Below are 26,723 nucleotides of genomic sequence, written 5' to 3'. Positions count from 1 at the left end.
GAGCAAGCTACCTGTCAACTATCATACCATTTACCAATAACGTGACTAGCACCTTACGAACATGTTACACCTACTATACAACAAATTCAACCAGCTCTACCATGTCAATAGAGTCGATGCTAAAAGAATCACAGATGTAACTACAGATCTCCTAATGTATAGGGACTGAATGAAGAAAGAAAGCATCTTCTGTTATATCCTTAAGTGGCCACTCTACAATAGCATGTATTCTATCCATCAACAAGAGGTAGAGCTACTTGTGGAAGATGACAATAATATATCAGTAAAAATTACATGAGTAGAGGGAAAAGAGAGCATTCTCCATGAAACCAAGGTGTACAAGATATAGGCATTCTCCAGTAATAATAGGCAACCATGATACAAGCTCTCCAACAAATCTGAAGAAGACACACTGCAAGTTTTCAAAAGGAACACAAAGTCCACTAAAGAATCGAGGTGACAATAGGGTGAATGTTTTCAATATGGAAAAATCGGATATATGGTAAAAAATTGTCCTATAAAGAAGGGAAAAGAAAAAGCGATTAAGTGTCATGAACATGGCTTGGCAGGAAAAAGGTTTTCGTGTGACATATGGTTATGAGTTACAGGTATGTTATTATTTCACACATATGACTCATTCGAGTTATATGATTTGTTATGTCTGGAATTTGTGATGCTTTCGCACTTGGCTCAAATGTGAGTCATGGGACTTGCACCTGGCGAATGTGCCTTGCGGGTATGCTTGCGCATATGATTTACTTTTCGCACATGACCTCGTTATGAGGCTATTGGTTTCACGCATATGACTCAGTTGAATTATATGACTTGTTTATTGCGTTATGATTGGTTTATGAGTTTTGCACATGACCTCGTTATGAGGTCATGGGTTTTAAGCATGTGACAATCTTGGTCACATGATTAGTTTGTTATGATTTGATTTCGCACATGTGATCACTTTGGGTCACATGACTACGGGCAGGAAGAACACTATATAAGGAGGCCGATATGGCCAAGAAGGATAGGTTCTTGATGCTTTGTTCTAAGTACTTTTCCTACTTATTACTTTACCGAAAATAAAACACTTTATTTTCATTGCGATGTTATTGTTACGCCAAGGAAAGTTCTTTATGAAGAAGAGTTAGAGAAAGCTTATGATAGGCATTCCCAATAGAGGACAAAGGTCTTGTACTATTAGTAATATAGGCAGAGGTCTAGTGCTATCGTAAGACTAAAGAAAGAAAAAGAAGAAGAGAACTATCGTTTCCCGTCGCCAAGAACTAACTACCCAAGGAGGGAACGTTACATTAAGTAAGAGGCATCAGCCTATAACATTGAGAGCGATAGTGATTATGCCCAATCCAGTGAATATAAGGAAATCGATATCGGATATATCGATATAGAATGCAACAGTGTCTGACCACTCCTACATTCAAGATCCACACTGCCCTAAAAGATAGTCTCCTGATCGATAGCATTAGGGCTCGAGTTCTGTTTAACTCTGGCATAATTGGTCAGGATATGATCAACAATGCCTTTGTCTCTGTCTATAGACTCCTATCCTGAGACTTTAATCAGCCCATACCAGTCAATATAGTAGTCAAGGGATCATGATCTACAAGCTATAAGACCTATAGTGCTATTATCTTCCTTGGTTCTGCCCCTCTTCTACCTCAAGTGATACTGGTAGGAAACTTAGCCAAATACGATGCCCTAATTGGAATGCTATTCCTAAACTACCACAAGTCTATAATCAGATGTAGAGACTCCACTATCATTTTCCTAGAACAAAAGGTCAGAGTCTCATGTAAACTAACAAGTAGAGAATACTGTGCCGCAGTCTGTGAACCAACTGTCCAATGCCTATTGAACGAATACTCTGATGTTTTCCCTAATGAGATCCCCGAAGAACTACCACCTATGCGAGAAATAAACCACCATATCTGCCCATGGGACCCCTCTAACCTCAAAAACCAACCAACCTACTCTATCCCTGACACATATAAAGACCCACTATTCGATTAGATGAACCAGAATGAAAGAAGAGGAATCCTTTACTGAGCAGAAGCAATAAGTACGGTACCAATATTTGTCCAACTTAAAGTAGATGGCAAAAGAATCTCCTACCTAGTTGACCTGAAACTCAGGACTGAAAACACAGTGATGGACAGTTCTACTATCGCAAACCAGACCCAGATCCTGAATGCAGTAGGGCAAGCTTCCAAAGCAAGATTAACTGAAGTGATGCCTATTTCCAAACAAAGCTCAGAAGGTGAATGCTATAACAGTTTTAAGACATACTTCAGAAGTTTCATTAGCCGAGTCATGCTACAAGGAGACATAAATACACCCGCTACCTTCATGTGTATTACAGAAAGCTTGCAAAGTGAATACCTCTACTGTTTCTTATGGGTTTATATTAATGATATCCTTATTTTCTCAAACTCCGAAGAGAAACATGCATACCATATACGATTAATGTGTACCAAGCTAAGAGAAGCTAAATTCTACTCTAGTTGAAACAAATCTATTCTGTTTACCAACAGGCTTAAAATCCTGGGACATGTAATAGATGATGAAGGAATACATGCAGTCCATGGAAAGCTTACATGCTTAACAGAATGGACACCCCCCAGAAATCAAAAGAAATCAATTCTGTTTCTAGGACTTGTGAATTACACCTCCCAGTTTCTACCATATCACATCACAGTGACTGCACCTCTTATGGACCTTACCAGCCATACAGAATTCATTTGAACCTATACTCATAACCAAGCCTTTACAAATATTAAGGAAGTAATCAATAATACTAATATTATATGAGTATCCACTACAATAAACCAAAACCAATCTGGCTGATTACTGATATATCAGTGTTGGAGTTGGAGCATGGATTAGCCAAGGACCATTGCATGAAATGGCAAAACTAGCCACATTACATAGCAGGAAGTTCACTAATTCACAGATGAACTATAAAATAACAGACAAGGAAGCCCTTGCAGTGATCAATGCTCTTGCCACTTTCAACCACATCTTGATGGGTAATACATTTATCATTGTTAGAAAAAACTACCAACTCCTGACTAATTTGAAAACCGACAAGATCTTCCACTGAAGACGAATACGATGAATAGGAAAATCAGCAAATATAATGCAAAAATTATCTATCCTGTGGGAAGAAGTAACTATTTAGCTGATACTCAGTCCCGCATTTATGAGAACCAGATGCTACTAGACCTCCCTCTTGTTTATGACCATATAAGATAAAGCGAAGATAGCCCTGACAATACCTCCTATAAACAAGAACCAATGTTGACTACTACCATTACTGCCTTTATCTCAACTTCTTTCTCTTATACCAGGTACAGCGATAACAAGAAAGTCGTAGGATACTAGTGAGATAGGTTTAGTGAACTGCTAAGGAAATCTGTAAGATAATTGGGATAGTATTATGATGTTGTTGCAACTGGTTTCATCACCCATCGATCCTTATTATCCACAATGCCAGCTCTAAGTATGAGTGGAAAACAGCATGAAGCTATCGAAGTTCAGCATCTTAGAGCAGTTGAGCTTTATTTTCAGGGCAGATCCGATTGTGAGGTTGAGCAAACAACAGATTAATGGAATGAATTCAGTTCACCAAATGGTCAATCGTTGGAAAGAACAGAATGACGTCAAGAATGCTCAACGTTTAGGGAGGCCAACAAAGCTCCACAATAGCAAGAAAGCAGTAATCACGAATCTTAAGAAGAACGATTCCAATGCCACGATTGCAGACATTATACAACAATTGGGTTTTCATGTTAGCGAACGCTTGGTTTCAAATAAGGCTTTAGCTCAAAGCTATCGCAGCCATATTGCCCAAAAGCAGGAGGTGATACTCCTATCAAACTGTGCAAAACAGTTAGCATGGGCTAAAGAGAAGAGAGGTTGGACTGCTAAAGACTGGAGAATTTGTATTTTTACAGATGAAACTACAAATTCAAACAGTGGTCAGCAAGGTGGTCCAAGAAGAGTTTATCGAAAAGCAGGAACCTGAAATCAAGCTCTATATTTGGATAAGCAACAACAATCGAACCGGTTTTCTACGGGATTTTATGCCGCCATAATGTTTGGATACCATACACCACTAGTATATATTCAACGATGAATGCCCGCTGAACGAACTTCTACTCGAGATGCACGTGGCCTTAACAGTTTCCAATTTATTAATGAGGTGCTCAAAACTTACCTTCTTCCCTTTCTGCAATCTCCACCTGATCACAGACAGCGATATCAGATTGTGGAAGATAATCTCGGAGTTCATCGCTCAGTTTTAACAACTAAGTTCTACCAGACTTACAATATCACTAAGTTAGATTGGCCAGCGAGATCACCTGATATGAACCCTATCAAAAATGTTTGGCATATATTAAAACTACAACTTAAGTGAAGGTTTAGGCATCAGAAGCCAAGGAGTGAGGAGGAAGTAATGGTAGTCACTAGGGAGGAATGGGAGAAATTGAATTAGAATAAGATTTATGGGATGATTGATAGTATGTCTCATAAGATTAGTACATTGATTGAAAAGGATTGTGAAAGAATGAAATATTGAGTATTAATTGAAAATATTTTTAAACTCATAGTAAATGTGTATTTACATTAGTGTCCCACGACATTCTTGTAGCTGCTGTACAGGGCAGCTAGAACACAGGATGGAAAAGAAATCATTAATCAATGGAAAGACTATTGTACATTCCTGTAATAATCCCCCATTGGATGTTTCATTCTTAGCGACGGGGAATGATACTTCTCTTCTTCTGCTTCTTGGTCTTATGATAACTTTAGGCCTATGACTATGTTACTAATAGTACAAGACCATTGTCTTCTATCAGGAACACCTATCATAAGCTTTCTCTAACTCTCCTTTGTGAAAAGTTCTCTTTGGCATAACAATAATAAAGGTCATAATAATGATAAATAAAATTAAGGTATTTGGTATTCGTTATAGTAATAAGTAGGAAATGTACTTAGAACAAAGCATGAAGAACCTATCCTCCTTGGCCATACCGACCTCCTTATCTAGTGTTCTTCCTGTCCATGGTCATGTGACCCAAAGTGGTCACATGTGTGAAACCAAATCATAACAAACTAATTATATGACTAAAGTGGTCACATGTTCAAAACCCATGACTTTGTAGCAAGGTCATGTGTGAAAACTCATATACTAATTATAATGTAATATATAAGTCATAAGACTCAAATGAGTCACATGCATGAAACCAATAACCTTATAATGAGATCATGTGCTAAACATAAATCATATGCGCAAGGCATACCTGCAAGGCACACTTGCAAGGCATACTCACCAGTCGCACGTCCCATGACTCATACTCGAGTCATGTGCAAAACTTAACAAACTATAACATCACAAATTATATGACCCGAATGAGTCATATGCACAAAACAATAACATACCTATAGCTTATAATTATGCATCATGTGAAAACCTTTTCCATACTAAGCCACATTCATGAAACCTCCGCAGTACACCTCCTCATGAGCTTGAACAAAATACACTCTACTAGTCCTACTGTTTCCTTAATACCTGTCCCTTTCACCAGACTGAAATTAAATTCTGCAACAAATACTAGCGATTGTACTATAACTCTGCTGGAGATTCTAAAAGTACTAGCTTCAACACTGTAGAAGGAGAAGAAGAATAACAAATGATGGACGACATTAATGATGGATCAATCTAACCCCTCCTTACTTTTAATCCTGCTTTAAGACGACATTAAGGTCTTGAATAACTTAAAGAAGTAGCATCCTACTTGGATGCAACATCCTACCTACACCCCCCACAGTCAACACCTCTATCTTCACCCCCCATAAGAGATTTACGACCACTATTTGGTATACTCTTACAAGTATACAATAATGAAACTATTGTCTCTATCATGCCACCCATGATTCCTGAACATTACCAGCAGCTTTACGAAATCTTTGATGAAGAAGAAAATCCTATTGAACTGATAAGAGCATCTCTCATTGAGGATGAACAAGATGTTAGATCAACAAGAGAGGAATTGACCTCATCCTTCTGAAGCCAGATGATAGCAGGATACTGCCATGACCTAATCTATTTCAAAGCTATAGACAGCTCCAAACATGGAGATCTCACCTCCTACAACATATCTAACAGAATGGTCCATACCAGCACTCCATATAGTGAACATTGTTTATACATCCCAAAGGCCCATATGTTCAATAGAATTACTATTAGAGAATAGGTCATTACAGAAATCCACAACTAAGGACACTATAGTGCCAACTGTAACCTCCAATGTAGCACTAAATATATTTACTTGCCCAAAATGCGAAAGGATTTCTGTGACTTCATCAAACAATGTAAACTCAGTCAGGCAAATAAGGAACTAAGACAACTACCTGAAGGGAAATCTCAGATACTCCAATTACCTTGCGGGATATTCAAATCCTTTAATATTGACTTGGCAGAACCATTTAACAAGTCCACTGGTTATGACGCTATCACTGTAGCAGTCAATTAATTTTCTGGATGCGCATAGCTTATACTAATAAAGGTCACTAACTTCTCCAAGAACACTTGGAATAATATCCAGCGATACCTATTTACCCTCTATGAGTACCTATTGTCTATTATCAGAAATGCTAATCTCTGTTTCAAAGCCAGATTTTGGAAATAAACCTTGACTTTCCTTGGAATCAACCACATTATGGCTGCTTCTGAACATCACCAAACTAATAACCAAGCTGAATAAAAGATCTGTGAAGTCAAGACTGGAATCCAGAATATGATCTATGAAAGACAGACCAACTGGGAACCTGCCCTCACTGAGCTCACCACATATATCAATACTGAATATTCGGACACCCTAGGAATGTCTTCATACAAGGAAATCTTGGACCGCCAATATCCTCCCTTACCTACAACCCTATTGAAGAACTTCTGTAACATGTTCGCAAGGTGCTAATCATGTCAACGGTAATAGATAAGATAGTTGGCAGATGGCCTGCACTTCCAGAGAGGAGGCGAGAGCTAAGAACTAAAGGAGGCTTCAAGAGTGTGTTGGGGAACAAAGAAGTAACCGTTCAACCAAGTAGATTGAAATACTGTCTGTCGAAGTCTGACTTTTCCATCGTGAAATCAGGCGGTCTTTAAATACACAATTCTGTTCATGTCTAGCATGAACGAAACTAATCAAAGGTATCAATCGATATACTTTGGTAAAACTAATTAAGTATCAAAGCGATACTTAAAACAAAACATAAAACAAAACTCAGTATCAAACAATACTTAAAACAAACCAAGTATCAAAGTGATACTTAAAACAAAATAAGTATCACAGCGATACTTAAAACAAACCAAATATCAAGGTAATACTTAAAGCAAAACATAAAACAAAACCAAGTATCAAAGCGATACTTAAAACAAACCAAGTATCAAAGCGATACTTAAAACAAAACATAAAACAAAACCAATAACTGAGTACCCATACCAGTTACAACTTCTCTATTCCCGCCTCTGATAACCACTTAAACCGCCATCAGGCTATCTGGAATGATGCTTTCCAAGCTATTAAAAGTGCACAAATCCAAAGTACAACTACTGCCCAGAAGCAACAGTGCATCCAGATACCTATTGCACCCAGCAACATGCTTATCATTCATAGAAACATATTTATTACCAATGTTAAACACAGCAAGAAACTACAACCACACTAGTGAGGACCTTTCAAGGTCTTATCCTTCAATGAGCATACAGAAAACTACACTGTCTAGATGGAGGGACGCATGTACCACCATAATACTGCCATTTTCCATGCCTCTGCTGTCAACTATTTCCACTCTAATGATGACTCTAAGCCCCCTGGAAGATCACACTCTCACTCCACACCTATTATTATCAATAAGCAGGATGAATGAGAAGCCAAAGAAATCTGAGACCACCACCTTTGATATGGAAAAGACCAGTTCTTGATTAAACGAAAAGGTTACCCAATGAGTGAAAACAGCTGAGAATTACTGGAAAGACTGGAGTACACTATGGACATGGTGAACAAGGGGTGGGAAGACAACATACTAAATGATTCTCTACCACCTACGATTAATTACATCACGATGTGCTGAACACCAACTATGCCAGAAACTAAGCAATGACAAGTTAAATTAGAAGTCTGGAATAAATTTTGGGCACCATACTTTGAGTCAGAATTCCAAAGTAGCGATGAGAAAAACTGGGCTATAGAACAAGTCTTCGACAACCTCATCTGATTACCATTCACTATTTGAATACCATAACGATGTCAAACTATGTGGGACTGCGATAACTGCTTGTTGGACTGTTGTTGAACCGCCATGTTATCCAACCTGAAAACTACTTTGCTATCCTCGGAGTAGACTACGGTCCTGATTGCAATAACGCTTGGGTAGACATGCAGCATGAATCTAGTTTTTGTAACTACCGTGACGTACATTTCTTTGAGTCTCGTTGTTTTCTTAGGATTTCTTCTTGTCCTTGGTATGATACTTATGATGAAGAGTTTATAGTGGAAACTGAAGCATTTGGTTTCACAGACTCCACTTTAGATAATTATTAGGTTTTGTTTATTTAAACAGTTGTTTTGTTTTGGGGAATGTAACCGGTACTGGCACTAGGTTATTGGTTTTATTTTGTTTTAAGTATCACTTTGATACTTGGTTTGTTTTGAGTATTATTTGATACTTGGTTTTGTTTTATGTTTTATTTTAAGTATCACTTTAATACTTAGTTTGTTTAAAGTATCATGTGATACTTGGTTTGTTTTATATTTTGTTTTAAGTATTATTTATGTAACGTGTTCGCAAGGTGCTAATCACATTATCGGTAAAGATACGATAGTTGGCAGGTGGCCTGCTCTTCCAGAGAGGAGGCGAGAGCTGAGAACTAATGGAGGCTTCGAGGGTGTACTGAGGAACAAAGAAGTAACCGTTCAACCAAGTATATTGAAATACTGTCTGTCGAAGTCTGCTTTTTCTATCATAGAAACAGGCGGTCTTTAAATACACAAATCTGTTCATGTCTAGCATGAACGAAACTAATCAAAGGTATCAATTGATACTCTTTGGTAAAACTCCTTAAGTATCAAAGCGATACTTAGAACAAAACATAAAACAAAATCAAGTATCAGATGATACTTAAAACAAACCAAGTATCAAAGCGATACTTAAAACAAAACATAAAACAAAACCAAGTATCAGACGATACTTAAAACAAACCAAGTATCAAAGCGATACTTAAAACAAAACATAAAACAAAACCAAGTATCAGACGATACTTAAAGCAAACCAAGTATCAAAGCGATACTTAAAACAAAACACAAAACAAAACCAATAACCGAGTACCCGTACCGGTTATATTCCCCAAAACAAAACAACTGTTTAAGCAAACAAAACCTAATAATCATCAAAAATGGATTCCGAGAAACTTATGGCCTCAGTTTCCGCAAGAAATTCTTCATCATAAGTATCACACCAGGGGCAGGAAGAAACCCTAAGGAAACACTGAGACTCAAAGAAATGTAAATAACAGTAGTCACGAATACCAGATTCGCGTTGTACATCAACCCAAGCGTGATCGCAATCAGGACAGTAATCTATCCAGAGGATTTCGAAATAGTCTTCAAGTTGGATAGCATCGCGGTTCAACAACAGTCCAACAATTTGTTGTCGCAGCCTCACATTGAGCTCCACATAGTTTGACATTGTTATGGTATTTGGATGGTGATTGGTGACTAGATAAAGTTGTCGAGAGCCTACTCCATAGCTTGATTTTCCTCATCACTGCTTTCGAATTCCGATTCAAAGTATGGCGCCCAAAGTCCATCTCTAGCTTCGAGTTCTGCATGCCATCGCTCTGTTTCTGGCATCATGGGTGTCCAGCATATGGTGATGTAGTTGATCGTTGGGGGGAGGGATTCGTTTGGCATATTGTCTTTCCACCATTCGTTCACCATATCCATTGCGTGCTCTAGTCCTTCTAGTGGTTCCCAGCTGTTCTCACTCGTCGGATATCCTTTCCATTTGACTTGGAACTGATCATTTCCATGCCAAAGGCGGTGATCTCTGATTTCTTCAACTTCCCATTCATCTTTCTTATCAATGATGATAGGTGCAGGCCGAGAGTGTGTTCTTACAGGGAATTTAGAGTCGTCATTTGGATGGAATGGCTTGACAGATGAGGCGTGAAAGACTGCTGTATTGCGGCGATACATGCATCCATCCATCTGGACCTCGTAGTTTTCTGTATGTTTGTCAAAGGATAAGACCTTGAAAGGTCCTCGCCACCAGGGTTGTAATTTCTTGCTGTGTCCAACATTGGTAATGAACATGTTTCCATGTACTATTAGCATATCTCCTGGCGGAATAGGGACATGTTTGCGTCGTCGTTTCTGAGCAGTAGTAGTGCTTCGGAATTGGGCAGCTTTAACTGCTTGGAAAGCGTCATTGCGAATCGCTTGGTGGCGGTTTAAGTGGTCATCGGAGGCAGGGACTGAGGAGTTCTTGAATAGGGTTGTAGGTAAGAGAGGATATTGGCGGCCGAAGATTGCCTTGTATGGAGACATTCCCAAGGTGTCTGAAAATCCGGCATTGATATATGCTGCTAGCTCAATAAGGGCTGGTTCCCAGTTGGTTTGTCATTCATTGATCATGTTCCTAATTCCAGTCTTAACCTCGTGGATCTTTCATTCTGCAGGGCCATTAGTCTCATGGTGTCCAGGGGCAGCCATAATGTGGTTTATTCCGAGGGAGGTCAAGGTTTGCTTCCAGAATCTGGCAGTAAAGCGGGGATCAGCATCACTGACAATAGATAAGGGGTACCCATGGGGGGTAAACAGGTATCGTTGGAGGTTATTCCAGGTATCTTGGGAGGAATCGGTAACCTTCATTGGTATGAGCCATATGTATCTAGAGAATCGATCCACAGCTACCAAGATGGTATCATATTCTGCTGACTTGTTGAATGGTCCTGCGAAATCGATGGCATATGATTCAAATATTTCACATGGTAGTTGGAGGGTCTGTGCTTTTCCTTCAGGTAGTTGTGTTCGCTCCTTGTTTGCCTGGCAGAGTTCACATTGTTTGACAAAATCGTGGAAATCCTTACGCATCTCAGGCCAGTAAATATATTCTGAAGCATATTGAAGGTTGCGGTCCGCACTGTGGCATCCTTTGTTGTGAATCTCGGATATGACATATTCTCTAATAGTCATTCCATTGAACATATGGCCCTTTGGTATATATAGGCAGTGTTCACCATAACGGGTGCTGGTATAGACTATTCCATTTGATATGTTGTAGGGGGCGAGGTCTCCATGCCTGGAGCTATCCATGGCTTTGAAGTAAATCGGGTCATGGCGGTATCCTGCTATCATTTGGCTTCGGAAAGAGGAGATTAATTCATCTGTGGTCGATACTAACATCTCGTTCATCCTCAATTAGGAATCCTCTTGTTGGTTCGATAGGGACTTCCTCTTCCTCAAAGGTTTCATAGAGTTGACGCCGATGCTCGGGAATAGTAGGGAGTATGACCGAGACAATAGTTTCATTGTTGTATACTCGTAAGGGTCCACCATATAGTGGTCGTGAATCGATTATGGCAGGAGAGGATGGCGGGGCTGACTGTGGGGGGTGTAAATAGGATATTGCATCCACGTAGGCTGCTGCTTATTCGAGTTCTTCAAGACCTTGGTATCGTGTTGGAGCAGGATTAAGGATATGAGGAGATTGGGTTGACTCATTTTCATCGATCATCTCTTCTTCTCCTTCTGCGATGTCGAAGCCGGTGTCTTTGGAATCATCAGCATGCATATAGTACGGTCGCCGGTATCTGTTTCCGAACTTAATCTCAGTCTGGTGAAAAGGGCAGGTGTTGTGGTAACAGTGGGTTCAGTGGAGTCTGCTTTGTTCAAGTTCGTGAGGCGGTGTGCTGCGGAGCGTGCAATTGTCTTTCCATTCTTCGTCAATGTCCTTTTCGCATTCCGTTCCAGCAGCGCTATACATGGTGTAAGAGAAGGGATTGGAGGGAGCGGCAGAGCTGGCGGTAGCCATCGATGGTTCTTGTTCATAGGAGGTGTCGTCAGGGCTGTCCTCGCTTTGTCTTGTGTGGTCATGAACAAGAGGAGGATCTGCGAGATCTTGATTCTCATATAGACGGGAGAGAGCATCAGCTAAATAGTTTGTTCTTCCAGGGGTATAGATGATTTTTGCATCGTATTTGCTGATTTCACCTATCCATCTTGTCCTTCTTCTTCCGGGTATCCTTTCTGTTTTAAGGTTAGTGAGAGGTTGGTGGTCGGTAACAATAGTGAAGGTATTGCCCATCAGGATGTGTTTGAAAGCGGCGAGAGCATCAATCACTGCAAGGGCTTCCTTGTCTGTTGTTCCATAGTTCATCTGTGAATTAGTGAACTTCCAGCTGTGTAATGCCGCCGGTCTTGCCGTTTCATAGGAGGCCCCTTGCCCAACCCATACTCCAACTCCAACATCTGATGCATCAGTAATAAGCCATATCGGTTCTGGTTTACTATAGTCGATAGGTTGAATAACGTTGGCGTTTTTAATCAATTCCTTGATGTTGGTAAAGGCTTTGTCATGAGTGTGGGTCCAGACAAATTCTGCATTGCCAGTAAGGTCTATAAGCGGTGTTGTCACAGTGGCGTGGTGTGGGAGGAACTGGGAAATATAGTTGACTGGTTCTAGGAATCGCATGAGTTCCTTTTGATTGCGGGGTGTCAACCATTCAGTTAAACAGGCTATTTTTCTAGCGGCTGCGTATATTCTTTCATCATCTATAACATGTCCTAGGATATCGAGTTTATCGGCAAACAGAATTGATTTGTTTCTGCTAGCGTAGAATTTAGCTTCTCTTAGTTTAGTATAAACCAATCCTATATGGTAGGCATATTCTATTTCGGTATTCGAGAAGATGAGAATGTCATCAATGTAGACCCAAACAAAATGGTGGAGGTATTCGCTTAGGAGGTTTTCCATAATTCGCATAAAGGTGGCGGGCGCATTCATATCACCTTGTAACATAACTTGGCTAATGAAACTTCCGAAGGGTGTTTTGAAACTGTTGTAGCGTTCGCTTTCTGGATCTAACCTTGTTTGGAAGTAGGCATCGCTTAGGTCAATCTTACTTCGGAATCTAGCCCGTCCAACTGCATTTAGGATCTGGGTTTGGTTTGGGATAGCCGAGCTGTCCATAACCGTGTTTTCGTTCCGTAGCTTGAGGTCAACCAAGGGGCAGATTCTTTTCCCATCTGCTTTGGGTTGAACAAACATAGGAGCGGTACCTGGGGTTTCTGCCCGGTAGATGACTCCTCTTCTTTGTTGTTGGTTGATCCAATCACAAAGTGGGCTTTTATATGCATCAGGAATAGAGTAGGTGGGTTGGTTTTTGAGATTAGAGGGGTCTAGGAGGCGAATGTGGTGGTTCACCTCTCTCATAGGCGGTAGTTCTTCGGGTATTTGATCAGGGAAAACATCAGAGTAATCATCCAATAGTTGTTGGGCAGTTGCTTCACAGACTGCGGCTCGGTACTCTCCGCTTGTTGGCTTGCCTGAGACTCCGACCTTCTGATCTGGGAAATCGATCGTTAATTCCCCACACCTGATTATAGCTTTGTAGCGGTTCAGGAATGGCATACCTATTAGGGCATGGTATTTGGCTAGATTTCCAACCAGCATTTCCTGGGGGGGTAGTATAGCAGAACCAAGGCGAATAGTCGCAGAACAGGTTTTATGGCTTGTGGATCGTGATCCCTTTACTGCCATATTGACTGGTATGGGTTGGTTATGGTCTCGGGTTGGGAGTCCATGGACAGAGACAAAGGCATTACTGATCATATTTCTTCCGATTGCACCAGTGTCGAATAGGACTCCAGCCCTTTTGCCATTGATCAGGATAGTACCTTCCAGAGCGGTGTGTGCTTTGAATGTAGCCGGAGGTCGAACACGGTTGCATTCCACATCGATATATCCGATATGGATCTCTTCATATTCCCTGGATTGGGTGTTATCGCTTTCAACATTGTTGGCCGACGCCTCTTGCTTAATTGCCTTTTCTTTTCCTTTCTTCGTAGGACAGTTCTTTGCCATGTGTCCTGTTTTTCCACATTCAAAACATTCTCCTTTCTGCCGTCTCGATTCTTTGGAGGATTTTTTCTTCTTGAAAACCCGTGGTGTATCATCTTCAGAGTTGCTGGAGGCTTTGTACCGTGGCTGGCTGCTCCTACTAAAAGATGTCTGTATTTTGTAGGCCTTGGTCTCATGGAGAATGGCATCCTTTCGTTCTGCTCTTACAATTATTACTGCAATATCATCGCCCTCTTCCTCGAGTGGTTCTACTTCTCGCCGGAGGGTAGGGTGCTTAGTGTCGTAGAATCGTCAATTCAGGATGAATTTGGAGATGCTTCCTCTCTCCATTCGGTCCTTATACATCATCTGGTCCGTAGCCACAGCGGTAATTCGCTTGACATGTGTTCCATTAACTTGCTGGAGCTGGTTGAATTTGTTGTATAGGAGGTCGTTGGTTATAGAGAATTGGAATCGTCCTTTCAGGTAATCGAGAACTGTAGTTCCTCTTAATCTTACATTTCTGCCGAAATCCTTATAGCATTGATGGTATTCGTCGGTTGCCTTTCCTTCGCAAAATGATCCAATGATAAGTCCTGTTGTAGGGTCTTCCACATCTTTTCCTTGTAAGAGTAGGAAGTGTGAGGGTTCCGTCACCCATCGGTCAAAAGCTTCAGGTTTGAGGTCTTTTCCTTCTCCTGTGAATTTCGCTGGGAGGTGGAGTTTAAACTTGGGGGGTTCAAATACTGCGGGTACCTCCTCTTCTTCAGGCCTTGCCCGAGATTTCCCTCCTCCAAAAGGCCCTCCTCCTGTGCTAGCCATATCTGATTCGCTACTGGATTCGGGGTCGATTGGAGGTTCAAAGGAAGGCTTCTTTGCTGGAGTAGAAGGGAATTCTCCTGGAGGTTGTGTATCTTCCGTGTTTGCAGGATCGCCCGGCTCTTTAGCAGAGCACCGGAGTTGTTTCTTTCTTGTAAGGTCTTGCCATGGGATTTGCTTCCCACTCCTTGTTGTCAAAGACTCTATCTTGGGTTTGAGATGAAGCTGAATGTGCTGTGATTCTGCCGCTTCTCTCCGCTAGCGTTCTGAGGTAGATATTGATAGGTTGATCAGGCCTAAATCCGGGGACAGGTTCTTAACCACTTGCTGTGGTTAACAAAATGTAACGTGTTCGCAAGGTGCTAATCACATTATCGGTAACGATATGATAGTTGGCAGGTGGCCTGCTCTTCTAGAGAGGAGGGGAGAGCTGAGAACTAATGGAGGCTTCGAGGGTGTACTGAGGAACAAAGAAGTAACCGTTCAACCAAGTATATTGAAATACTGTCTGTCGAAGTCTGCCTTTTCTATCATAGAAACAGGCGGTCTTTAAATACACAAATCTGTTCATGTCTAGCATGATCGAAACTAATCAAAGGTATCAATTGATCCTCTTTGGTAAAACTCCTTAAGTATCAAAGCAATACTTAGAACAAAACATAAAACAAAACCAAGTATCAGACGTTACTTAAAACAAACCAAGTATCAAAGCGATACTTAAAACAAAACATAAAACAAAACCAAGTATCAGATGATACTTAAAACAAATCAAGTATCAAAGCGATACTTAAAACAAAACATAAAACAAAACCAAGTATCAGACGATACTTAAAACAAACCAAGTATCAAAGCGATACTTAAAACAAAACATAAAACAAAACCAAGTATCAGACGATACTTAAAACAAACCAAGTATCAAAGCGATACTTAAAACAAAACATAAAACAAAACCAATAACCGAGTACTCGTACCGGTTACAATTTAGATGCTTGATTTGTTTTACCGAAGTGTATCGCTTAATACCTTTGATTAGTTTTGTTCATGCTAGACATGAACAAATTTGTGTATTTAAAGACTGCCTGATTCCACGATAGAAAAGGCAGACTTCAGCAGACAGTATTTCAATATACTTAATTGAATGGTTACCTCTTTGTTTCTCAGTACAGCCTCAAAGCCTTCTTTAGTTCTCAGCTCTCGCCTCCTCTCTGGTAGAGCAGGCCACCTGCTAACTATTGTACCATTTACCTATAATGTGATTAGTACCTTGCGAACATGTTACATACAGTATCTCTCCAAACCCTAGCCTACCAAATCACTTTCCGACCCAAAACTCCAACAACTCCACAATCAATTCACAACTTATATGTTGAAGGGCTATCGGCAATCACCTCTAATAGTTTTTCTTCTATAAAGCTACAATTGATATTGACTAAACTCAATAGGTCAGTTGAGGAAAATACTGGAAAAAAATATAGTAATGCATGAGACTGGGGGGGCTTATCTGCATGAAGAGATTTAGCAAATCACCACTAGGGGCAAATCTCATCACAGGCATCTGAATAGCTAACCAGCTATCTTCTTAAACGTGGAGAGATGTTAGCTGAACTTAAACGGAAGTGTAATGAAAAGGATATAGTAGATGGACTGCGGAGAGAACAGAAGCGTACGTCACCGAAGAATCCTGTCACACAAAACCACACCCGAAATCAGGCAGACAATCCAGGGCCTGATAGTGGTTCATATAGCATAGTGCCTAGCAGTTCTGAAAACCTATAAATTATTTTAATTTCAATTAATTTCTGTACTCTATTACAATAAAAACAAAAGCAAAATCGAATCAAAAGTAGGGATTTTACTTATCCGTCAAGCCCCTTTAGTGATCAAATCCAAAGAGGAGGAGATGTCGAGGGATGAGAGTGGCTCTCATCATCATGGAGGTGGTTGAAAGGGTTTTTGTCCCTCTGTTCCTCAAAGAGGTGTGGTTACAACTAACAACCTCTGGGGTTAGGGTTTGGTGTTGCACCCCTACCCCCTGTTCGTCACGGCCTGGTATTCGTCACGGCCCCGTCGGCGACTGTACTCGTAGGTACTTGTAAGTTACTCGTACGAAGGCAGTTCTGTCCAACTCTCACTCTCACTCGACCATTCCTCGACTCGATGTTGATCGAGATCCCTTCCCCCCCACCCATCGCTAGCCACTTCAGCAGTCCAATGAAATAGCTTTAGAATTCAAGCATTCTAGAAGCAGCATCTTGGGAACGCATCGACCCTGTTGTTGCCGTTATCGCAGGCACTCGAGTATCGTAGTTGTTCATGGCAACTTTGCCGTACAAGTACCCGGCTTCAAGGGTGGATCCGTCCAACCCCCCCTGGTTGGCTCCAGCGCCTCCTGCAGACCTTTTTTTTGTTTTTTATACTCGGGTAATACGTGCATACTAAAAAGGTGTTTACCCTAACATATGACTAACCACAGAAGAACCGTATGTGGTATCATAGCATTACCGTAATCAATCCAACCCCTAATCCAGCTCCTCCCACAATCTCTCCTCGGATGCAAGATGTTTGGATGCTTCGTGAGTTCCCGAGTACGGTAGTTTAGCCGGCGTGAACATGTCATCCCTCCGTTGTGGTACTGTATCATTACAGTGCCCGAGCGCTTCAATGGCAAGTTAACGGTTACTGTAGCTGTGCTGTGCTCACAGCAATCTACAATATCATGCCGGCACGTGCCCACAACAACGTAATCGTAATAAGGCGAATGCGAAAACGAGCGTGCCGGAGCACCATAAACTCGCCAACCGCGCTTATACAGACAAGGCCGTCGTGCATGCGGTACCACAGATACGAGGGAATTTTTTTTTCTCTCTCTCACCACCAGTCCACCTGAGAGCCCAGCGTGGTCTCTACTTGTAGAGTGACCAGCGAGCGCTGTTCCCCGAAATGGGGGTGGGGGGTTCAAAGATTGTGGAACTCTGACTGGCCACTAAACTACCCATGTACCATGGCCTTGAATGCGAAGCGAGTTTTGATGCTGTACCGGTACTGGTAATTTAGGTTGACGGTAATGTTGACTGGTAAGAGTATCATAACATATCATGGAAAGGGGGAATGGACCGGTATTATGCTTGAGGCCTTGCTTGGCACGTAGAAATGCATAGTGTTTCTTGCTTTTTCTGAGGGTTTCTGGCTGCAAAGAGGATAGATAAACAGCACTGTGTTTGGCGCATGCACACAAATAACATGGGTATTTTCATATCGTATCATATCATATACTTCACAATTCCTTTCTTGTGTTTCTCTACTGCGGTATTTCTCGCAAAACCTGTCGCTATCAGGGCACAATAATTGTTCTACGATACAGCATTGACTACGAACTCAAATTCGACCCACCGCTGCCAAACACTATTGTACCCCGTGAAAGGCTTAGCATGACAGGCAAAGAGCAAATGACAAATCGCAAGGTTAGTGGTAATATGAGTGCCGATGCTAGCACTTGCACTCGTACTATTGTCGTGCTAGGAAATAGAGCATTCTAAGCTTATTAAAGGCAAGTTATCCCCGGCGGAAGGTCGGATCTGAACAGCAGATACGGTATGATGACATACCACCACAACTACTTGTATACTATTACTTCTACTCGTAAGGTACTGTACTCGGCATTAGAGCAAGGCAAAGTGGGGGGTTTTTTTTCGGCCCTAATGCAATTGAATTTTGATAATCAAAAGAAGAAAGAAAAATCTCTCAGGCCATTCAAATTTTGAAATATCAGTCATGTTAGTTTTTGCGGATTAAACTCTACAAATTTCCACTTTGTTTCTATCGTATCATACTGTATCATATGATACCCCCAAAAAAAGCACTCCACCCATTCGGTTGACAAAAGAAACTCTGGATATGCCAATCACCAGTACTTCGACAAATACTATGTATGATAAGCATCTTTACTCTAAAGAATGCTTTGTTTTTATTTAATTATTTCTCACAGTGGCGTGCCAATCAGGGCCCAAGTTGAGTGGCAGGGCTGCAGTTCGGGTCAGCAATAAGTATCCCCCGGGAAAGAATGAAAGAATGTGAAAAAAGGAAGTACTGGTATCATCCCTTCGTTCATCCGTTCTCCGGTTTTTTCACCACCTCTTTTGTGCGTATAATTTTTCCCCCGATCCTCAAAGACCAAGCTCATAAAAACATGTCGTCCGTCACTGAAGGGGTGACCCCAAGTGGCGGTACAACCAGCTCTAGCGTGAGATCCTGATGACAGACGAAGGGATGGCAGCCCCACTCGTACCCTCCCAGGGAGCCCTATGAGGAGGGAAGGATATTTTGGGTTAGACTGGAGTGGCGCAATTACAGTACTGTACTCGTACTGTACAAGCATGGTATGATAAAGTACAGACCCGTTTGTAGCCATGCGGTGCTCCCCTTCTCTCCGGTGAGAAGTAGGCGATTCACACTTTCTTCGCCGATACCCCTGCCCCAATATATCCTAGCACCATACGCACGGTCTGGAGAGGTTTGTTGCTCGAGTATACGTATACGAGTACCCGGGTACTCGACTGCCCGGATGATTTGGAGCCGGTGGATTGGGATTGGGCATGGGCGTATGGATAGGGGGCGCGGGGGGGAGGTAGATAGGGATATAAGAATCTCCCTCCCCCCCCAGAGCTTTCTTAGAACCACTATCCCCTCGTTCGACGACAATAACAAGTCCTTCTTCTTTCACCTTATTCTGCAGGAAAAACAAAGCGATCATCATGATCACTCCTTCGGAAGTCACTACTTTCGCTAGCGACTTGGGCGTCCCGGCCGCAGGTTTGCAGAAGATTAGTGAGCTTAGGCATACTCCTGGGGACTATAATGTTTGGCAAGGCATCGCAATCTTGATTCTTACTCTGCTATTCCCTAATAAAACGATGTTGCCGGGTATGGCTGGGTATAATGCTAGTATGAGTATTAATTGGTGAGTTCGAGCTCTCCCTGTCCCAATTGTTTGGTTGAGCGAGTGAGCGAGCATGGTGCTGATACGGCGGAATCGGAATAGGTCCACGAGAGCATGGTTGCCCCCGCAAGCGATCTTCATGCCAACCTCAGCACAGGATGTGGCAAAGTCGGTTAAAATCATCAATTTCTTCTCCGTACCATTCGCCGTGCGCTCCGGCGGCCACACCCCCTTCCCCGGGAGCGCAAGCATCTCGGACGGAATCCTCATCTCTCTTCAAAACCTTACCATCTTGGCGCTCTCGGAATCAAAGGATCTCGTCTCCGTCGGCTCGGGGAATAGGTGGATCAAAGTCTACGAGTTCCTTGAACCCTACAATCTCGCCGTTGTCGGAGGTAGAGTCCCCAGCGTCGGCGTCGGCGGCCTAACCACTGGCGGCGGAAACTCCTACTTCTCAACCGGTCACGGAATGGCATGCGACAACGTCGCTAGCTTCGAGGTTGTCATCGCAGACGGGAGCATAGTCACGGCATCTGCTGCTGAGAATAAGGACTTGTTTTGGGCGCTCAAGGGCGGGAGCAATAACTTTGGGATTGTCACTCGGCTCGACCTGTTCGCCATCCCGATTCCCAACGGGAAAGTCTGGGGCGGGAACACGTTTTTCTTGCCCCAGCAAATCAATAACGTTACCGATGCGATCGCCGAGTATCAGATGAATGGCCAACTGACTGACCCTGATGCGGCGATTATCCCCAGCCTTTCTTATTCCGGGCAGGGGAATTTCACCGGTTTCTTGGTGACTGTTTTTCATACTAGCGGCCAGAAGCCGGCATCCTTGGATCCTATCTTTAAGGCCGGCCCCGTGAGCGATAGCAGCAAGCAGAGGACTTTACCAGAAATGGCGAGGGAGGCTGTCGGTGGAGACTCGGCTCCTGTTCTACCTCCTACTCGGTGAGTACTCCATTTTCACCCACATGGTTTGAAAATCGCTCAACTTCTAATGGCTGTGATGTTGTCTAGACATGACTTCCGAACCCTAAGCATCGGTGTCTCCCCAGAATTCTACCGCGACATTTCCACTCTCTTTCAAGAGACCTACACCACGAACACTGCCCTCTCCCCCGTCTCCGGCTTCACCATAACCCTCACTTTCCAGCCCGTCGCTGCATCTACCGTGGCTCACGGCAAGACTCGCGGCGGAAACGCGATGGGTATGTCGGAGAAGGCCCAAACATGGCTCTGCTTGACATCCACCTGGGCACTCCCATCCGACGATCAGCTCATACTCCCGCTCAGCATTAGCTTCATCAAGCAGGTCGAGGACCTGGCGAGGGCTAAGGGCCTGCTCGAGCAGTACCTGTTCCTCAATGACGCTGCTATCGACCAGAAGGTTATCGCTAGCTATGGTGATGCGCAGGTGAAGGAATTGAAGAAGGTTTCTAAGAATTACGATCCTAAGGGTGTGTTTCAGAAGTTGGCGAAGGGCGGGTTTAAGTTGCCTTAGCGGCGTTAATAGTGTGACACTGTATGATAGTTAGTTCTTGAGCGGCTGGGGTAGAAAGTTGGGGTGCATTGAGCATAGCGTTAATATTAGATCATTATTTATTCTGCTATCATAAGTCAGGTTTCCATGAGCCCCAGTGTCTCTAAAAAGGAAAACAAAGCCCCCACGCACTTCCGCGAAAACCAACCGATCCAATCCCCAGAAGATGCACAAAAGTAAAGCGATCACGCCCCAGTACGGGGGGAGGTGTATCCCATCTTGAGGTTTTTTTTAAGTCCTAACATTTCTGCCCCCCAAAATCACCTCCCCTAACTCAGCCCCTGGAACAGGTCTCCGAGTGAGCAACTGTGAAGAGACCGACTCCCCAAGCAATCAATAGTCTCTAATTAGAATTGCGGACCATCACCACACCTCCTTAAGCGCACTAATTTCCTTTGCAATTCAAGAAATATCTGAAGAACGTTGTGATGACTGATAGGTATGTTGTCACGCTGCGATAGCACGAGGACCGACCGACAACGATTTCAGCACTGTATTGACTGGACCAAATTAGATCAAATCACTTTTCCAGACTTTCACAGGCACACTATCACGGTTGAGATACCGGTATGTCAACAGATCTTGCAGGTATCCCGGGCAATCGGTTGTACGGGCTAAAAATGCCCCCAAAGGCGTTCAAAGGCGTTCCCACTGGGGTTTGATAGGCTATGTTTTTGGGTTGGACTGTGTTGGATCTATCACATGGAGGATGCAGGTACGAGTACCGACACAATAATATTATGGTGGTGAAATGCCTGACTAATCTAAATTATGTGGTTTTTATTTTATTTAGCGGGGAAATATCCGATGTTTATTTTACTCGTGATTTTGGGTATTATTGTTTCCTCCCCGTGTGAGCTTATATTCTGACCAGTCCGGTGGAGGAAAAAACAAAAGCTTGGTGTTACGATAAGGTTCTGTTCGTGTTTCCCCACCGACGTCAACGGTCATATTAGATCCCTGATCCCCGTGCCCGAAATTCCCGTTCACCCCGCCATAGATCGCCTTCCTGTTCATAGCCCTCTACCACCCCCTCTATCCATATCTCGCCTGGCGTTTTCCGCTTTCTGGGCTCCCATCTCTCCACTCTCATAGATACCGCCATCCTTCCATCAACCCCATCGCGCTCATTTACATAGTCAACTCTCACCATGACTTCCGATTCTGACCTTCAGCCGATCGACCCCGCTAAACATGTCTTTGCTATCCCGGCCAAAAGAATTCACGTCCAAGAGGACGTTCCGCACTTTATCACCTCACCAGCTTACAAACTGATAACTAACTTCATCCTTCACCTTAATGCTTCGGCATCTCCATTAAACCCAGTAACTGGCGAGCTTCGCAACCCGCAGAACTACACACTGACCTCCCCTACCATCCATGTATCTCCCGAAGTCGACGGCATCATCCAGCTCATTCACAAACTAGAAGCCCTGGTGACCCGAGCTCCACCGGACCCTGGGCCGCGAAGGTTCGGCAACACCGCCTACCGTCATTGGTACTCTCTTGTCGAGGACGCTCTCGGGGGTCCCGATGGACTTCTCGACCAACACCTACCCGCATCGGTGCTCTCACCAAAGGGGAAAGGTGAAGTCACCGCCAAGCAGGAATTACTCCCGTATCTTCTCGGTTCGTTCGGGTCTTCCCAACGACTGGATTACGGTACCGGGCACGAGCTTTCGTTCTTGGCCTTTCTCTGCGGGATTTGGGTTCTTGGTGGGTTTCGGGCCGGGAGGGATGAGCTCGGACTGGCTCTCAAGTGTCTTGATACATACCTTCATCTGGTTAGACGGCTCGTGACTACATACACCCTTGAGCCCGCGGGTTCTCATGGGGTTTGGGGGCTTGATGATCATTCGTTCCTTCCGTATATCTTTGGCAGTGCTGAGCTGACTACCCACCACCCGACCGATTCGTCCTCGAACTCAACAGTTCCGGCGAATGTTGAGGGGTTGGAAGATGTGCCGAAACCCGGAGATGTGGTTAAGAGTCTTGTCGTTGAGAGGGAGCGTTTGAGAAACCTTTACTTTGGGGCTATCGGGTTTATATATGATGTCAAGAAGGGCCCTTTCTGGGAGCATAGTCCGATTTTATATGATATCTCTGGTGTTCAAGGAGGGTGGGGTAAAATAAACAAAGTAAGCATCCTCCGAGTGTTTAAATTTCGACGGGGTTTGCTTACGGCTACGACCCAGGGAATGATCAAGATGTTTAATGCGGAAGTTCTTGGGAAGTTTCCGGTTGTTCAGCACTTCAGGTTTGGGAGCATTTTTAGTTGGGGCGGGGCAGGTGGCTCTGCCAATGCCACGGTTATTACTGTTAGGACTCAAGCGCCCCATGCAAGCGGTCCGGAAACTGGGACCGGAAGTGGGGTAGGATCTGGATCTAGTGCTAGCTCTGGTCCTGGAACTCGAGCTCCCGAGAATCCTATCACCGGCACAGCTGCACCATGGGCTAGAAACCCAACGCAGTCTCCTACGATTGGCTCAAACACTGATTTCACCGCCAGGGCACCCTGGGGCATCCCTGCTTCTACTGCGAATCAAACTGGATCCACAGCAGGTCGCTTCCCAGCGGAATCATCGGCCTCCCGCACCGCCCCCCGCCCATTACCTGGCAGAGAGCCCGGCATAGAAGATGCGAGAGCCCCATGGGCTACCGGCGAAGCGGATAAGCATCCCCCTTCCCCAGGTATCACACAAGCAACTGAGGCAAACCTCGGGCCTAGGAGGACTAGTTCTCCAGATAGCAAGCTTGCTACCATGGAAGGTGAAGAGGGCAGACTTAGAAGGGGTAGTGTTGGAACCGGGGGTGTTCGAGTCGCAGAGACAGGGGACCTTAAGAAAAAGCTACCCCCCCTTCCCCAAGGCTAATGATACAACGATAAACGTTTTGAGGGCAAGGTTAAAATCATGGGTTATCCTTTTCCCTCCCCTTTCCTCAGCCTCTACCAAGGGTCTTTGGCATTTCCGATTTCGTTAAAGCTGCTGATTCTTTATATTCCTTTTTCTTCTTCTCTTGCACATGTGACTTGTGACTGTAGTTTCAGTGCTTTATGCTTCTTCAGGATATGGTTGCATAGTTCTTATAGCGGTGCTTGGGGTTAACGGAGCTGGGATACTGTACTTATTCTTCCTTACCTTTCGGGATCCACATGATTGCTACAGTGGTTTTTTCTTCTTTTTTCTTTTCCTTTCCTCCTTTTTCTCCCTTTCTTTCGAAAAAGAAAAATCGTAACTTTGCTGGCTTAAGTTCCTTTTTTACTATGGAGATACCCCCTTGATCTGGTACTCGAGTACCGGTATGGTATGCAATACGGTACTCGCGGGGCGGGCGCAAATTAATTTATGCCGTTACATTACATTACATCTCTGATAATGCCGGTGCTACCGTAGTACCAGCACCGGCATGTGTTCATACTTTTTTTTTCTTTCGACGGGGATCTGTTGCTATGATACTGTAGTACTCAGGGACTGTGAAAAGTCTAACGGTGATGCATCCTGCCGGGTATGGGGGATACCATCATATAGGCAGTGCGCTCGTGCATTGTACTTGAGCGGCTACTTTGTCGGGTTACCAGTACTCGAACACGGAGGAGGGAGGTGCCGTAATCGTCATTATTGTTATTGATACAAGTACACTGCTATCGACTCACTTGGTGCTGTGCCGGTACTCGTGGAGGGAGGGGGGGCCGATAGGCCATATCGGTTACATGTGCTGTTACTCGTAGAGGGTCGGTGCAGTACTCGAGCACCACATCAGTCCTCTCTTTCTTTCTTCCATCGATATTTTTGCGCATGATGGAGGCTTTTGCTCGGAAACGCGGTTTCATGAGGGGAAGCTCCTGTTTGTCAGTAGGTAAGTAGCGGTAGGTACCGGTATCATCATAGAGTACTCGAGTACGAGTGGTCGCTTTAAAATTTTGGGTGGGGCTAAGCCTGGTCAAGTTAGAGATCTTTGGGCCTCGAGTCTCTCGCTTGAGACTGGTGTGAAAGTTGCCAGTGACCAAAGAGATGAAATGACTTTGGTTGTCCGCGTCCCACCTGTTTACCTTCCGCTTCTCTTCTCCTTTTCCATCTCTTCTCCTATCTTCCCCACGCTTGTTCTCTTTCTCCTCCTCCTCTTTCTCCTCCTTTCCCTTCATACAGTCTTTCTTCCTCTCGTACCTCCCCTGCTGCCATTGACATTCAGGCACACACACTCACACACACTCACACTCATCCATACTATCGTATCCCAGGACTTGTCTTCGGAGGGGGCTTGTTTCGGGATTGAGATCTCCAATCAAGAGCCAGGGACGAACCTTTTCTGTAGAAAGCGTGCAACCTTGACGCTGGCAAATTCAATGTGTGTTGGCCCCATCCCCTGCTAAATCATTGTTATCTCTGCATATCATCATAAAATAACCGGCCCACCCCTCACATCCCTAAACAAAACAATCTGCTCCACCAAACTGTTACGTTCTATCCGGTGCCCCTTCCCTCTCTTTCGTTTTTCACCCCGCATTTCCAAGCCAAGATAACCAAAACCCACATCCCATCCATCCATCTCAAAACGTTCGTTGACGTGGTTCGACCTGCACGCGTTTGTTTGACTGACCGCCGCTCGCATCAGTTTCGCCCATCCTATCGTTGACATTTGACATATCTCACAGTCTCCCTTCTATCTCATCACGCTAGTCCATTGCTGCTGCTTTCCTACAAAAGGCGTCATCCCTCATCTCAACCATTCTTCTCGGAACAAACAACCCTTCAACCCCCCTTTTTCTATTTTAACTTGGTAAACCTTTAATCACTGCGCGACAGAAAATATGTCAGATCCTCCTCAAGAGGTACTAGCTCCCCAAGACTTGGCTATCACTCTTGTGATGGAGGAGGTGTCTTCTACACCGGATTCTGATCCGGTTAAGGAGACCCATCGGGAGGAGCAAAAGGAGATGGTCAAGAAACCCACCGTGACGGGAACGGCTAGGCGTCCTGCCGGAACTGGATCAAGCTCTGCTGCTCCAGTCTCTGGCCTCCCACCTCGGAGAACTGGAACCACCAGCTTATCAAAACCCCCACAGAGATCTGCTGGAGCTAATGGGGCCACCGGCACTCCTAGCAATACGGGAACACGTAGAACCGTTTCTGGATCGACTAGCAGTACTAACCCTCCAGCTGCTGGCTCGAGGACGGCCATAGCATCCGGTGTTTCTAGGAGAACCCCGGCAATCGCTTCTCCAGCTGCAAATACTACTCGCTCGCCCGAGAAGAAGGAATGGCATCCACTTTGAGCAGTTCCACTAGT

At 43.8% G+C, this 26,723-nt stretch overlaps 3 protein-coding genes; all 3 read left to right on the top strand.

Moving 5' to 3' along the window:
• Window positions 1-19,964: 19,964 nt before the first annotated feature.
• On the top strand, window positions 19,965-21,395 carry GSTUM_00000608001 (uncharacterized protein; the record flags this gene model as incomplete). The annotated part of the gene is made up of 2 exons (XM_002837876.1): window positions 19,965-20,842; window positions 20,912-21,395. 2 exons carry the CDS (start codon window positions 19,965-19,967, stop codon window positions 21,393-21,395), a joined length of 1,362 nt encoding a protein of 453 aa, XP_002837922.1.
• Window positions 21,396-22,412: 1,017 nt separating this feature from the next.
• GSTUM_00000607001 (uncharacterized protein) lies at window positions 22,413-25,249 on the top strand. XM_002837875.2 has 2 exons: window positions 22,413-23,572; window positions 23,630-25,249. The coding sequence occupies exons 1-2, from the start codon at window positions 22,586-22,588 to the stop codon at window positions 24,305-24,307; spliced, it is 1,665 nt and encodes a 554-aa protein (XP_002837921.1). The 5' UTR covers window positions 22,413-22,585; the 3' UTR covers window positions 24,308-25,249.
• A 282-nt stretch (window positions 25,250-25,531) lies between these two features.
• GSTUM_00000606001 (uncharacterized protein) overlaps window positions 25,532-26,723 on the top strand; it is a 5,958-nt gene continuing 4,766 nt past the window's right edge. Inside the window, exons 1-2 of the mRNA XM_002837874.2 lie at window positions 25,532-25,990; window positions 26,049-26,712.

This window comes from Tuber melanosporum (assembly GCF_000151645.1).
Source record: "Tuber melanosporum whole genome shotgun sequence assembly, scaffold_204, strain Mel28".
Taxonomy (NCBI): Eukaryota; Fungi; Ascomycota; class Pezizomycetes; order Pezizales; family Tuberaceae; genus Tuber; species Tuber melanosporum.
This window is presented reverse-complemented; position numbering and strand designations above follow the sequence as displayed.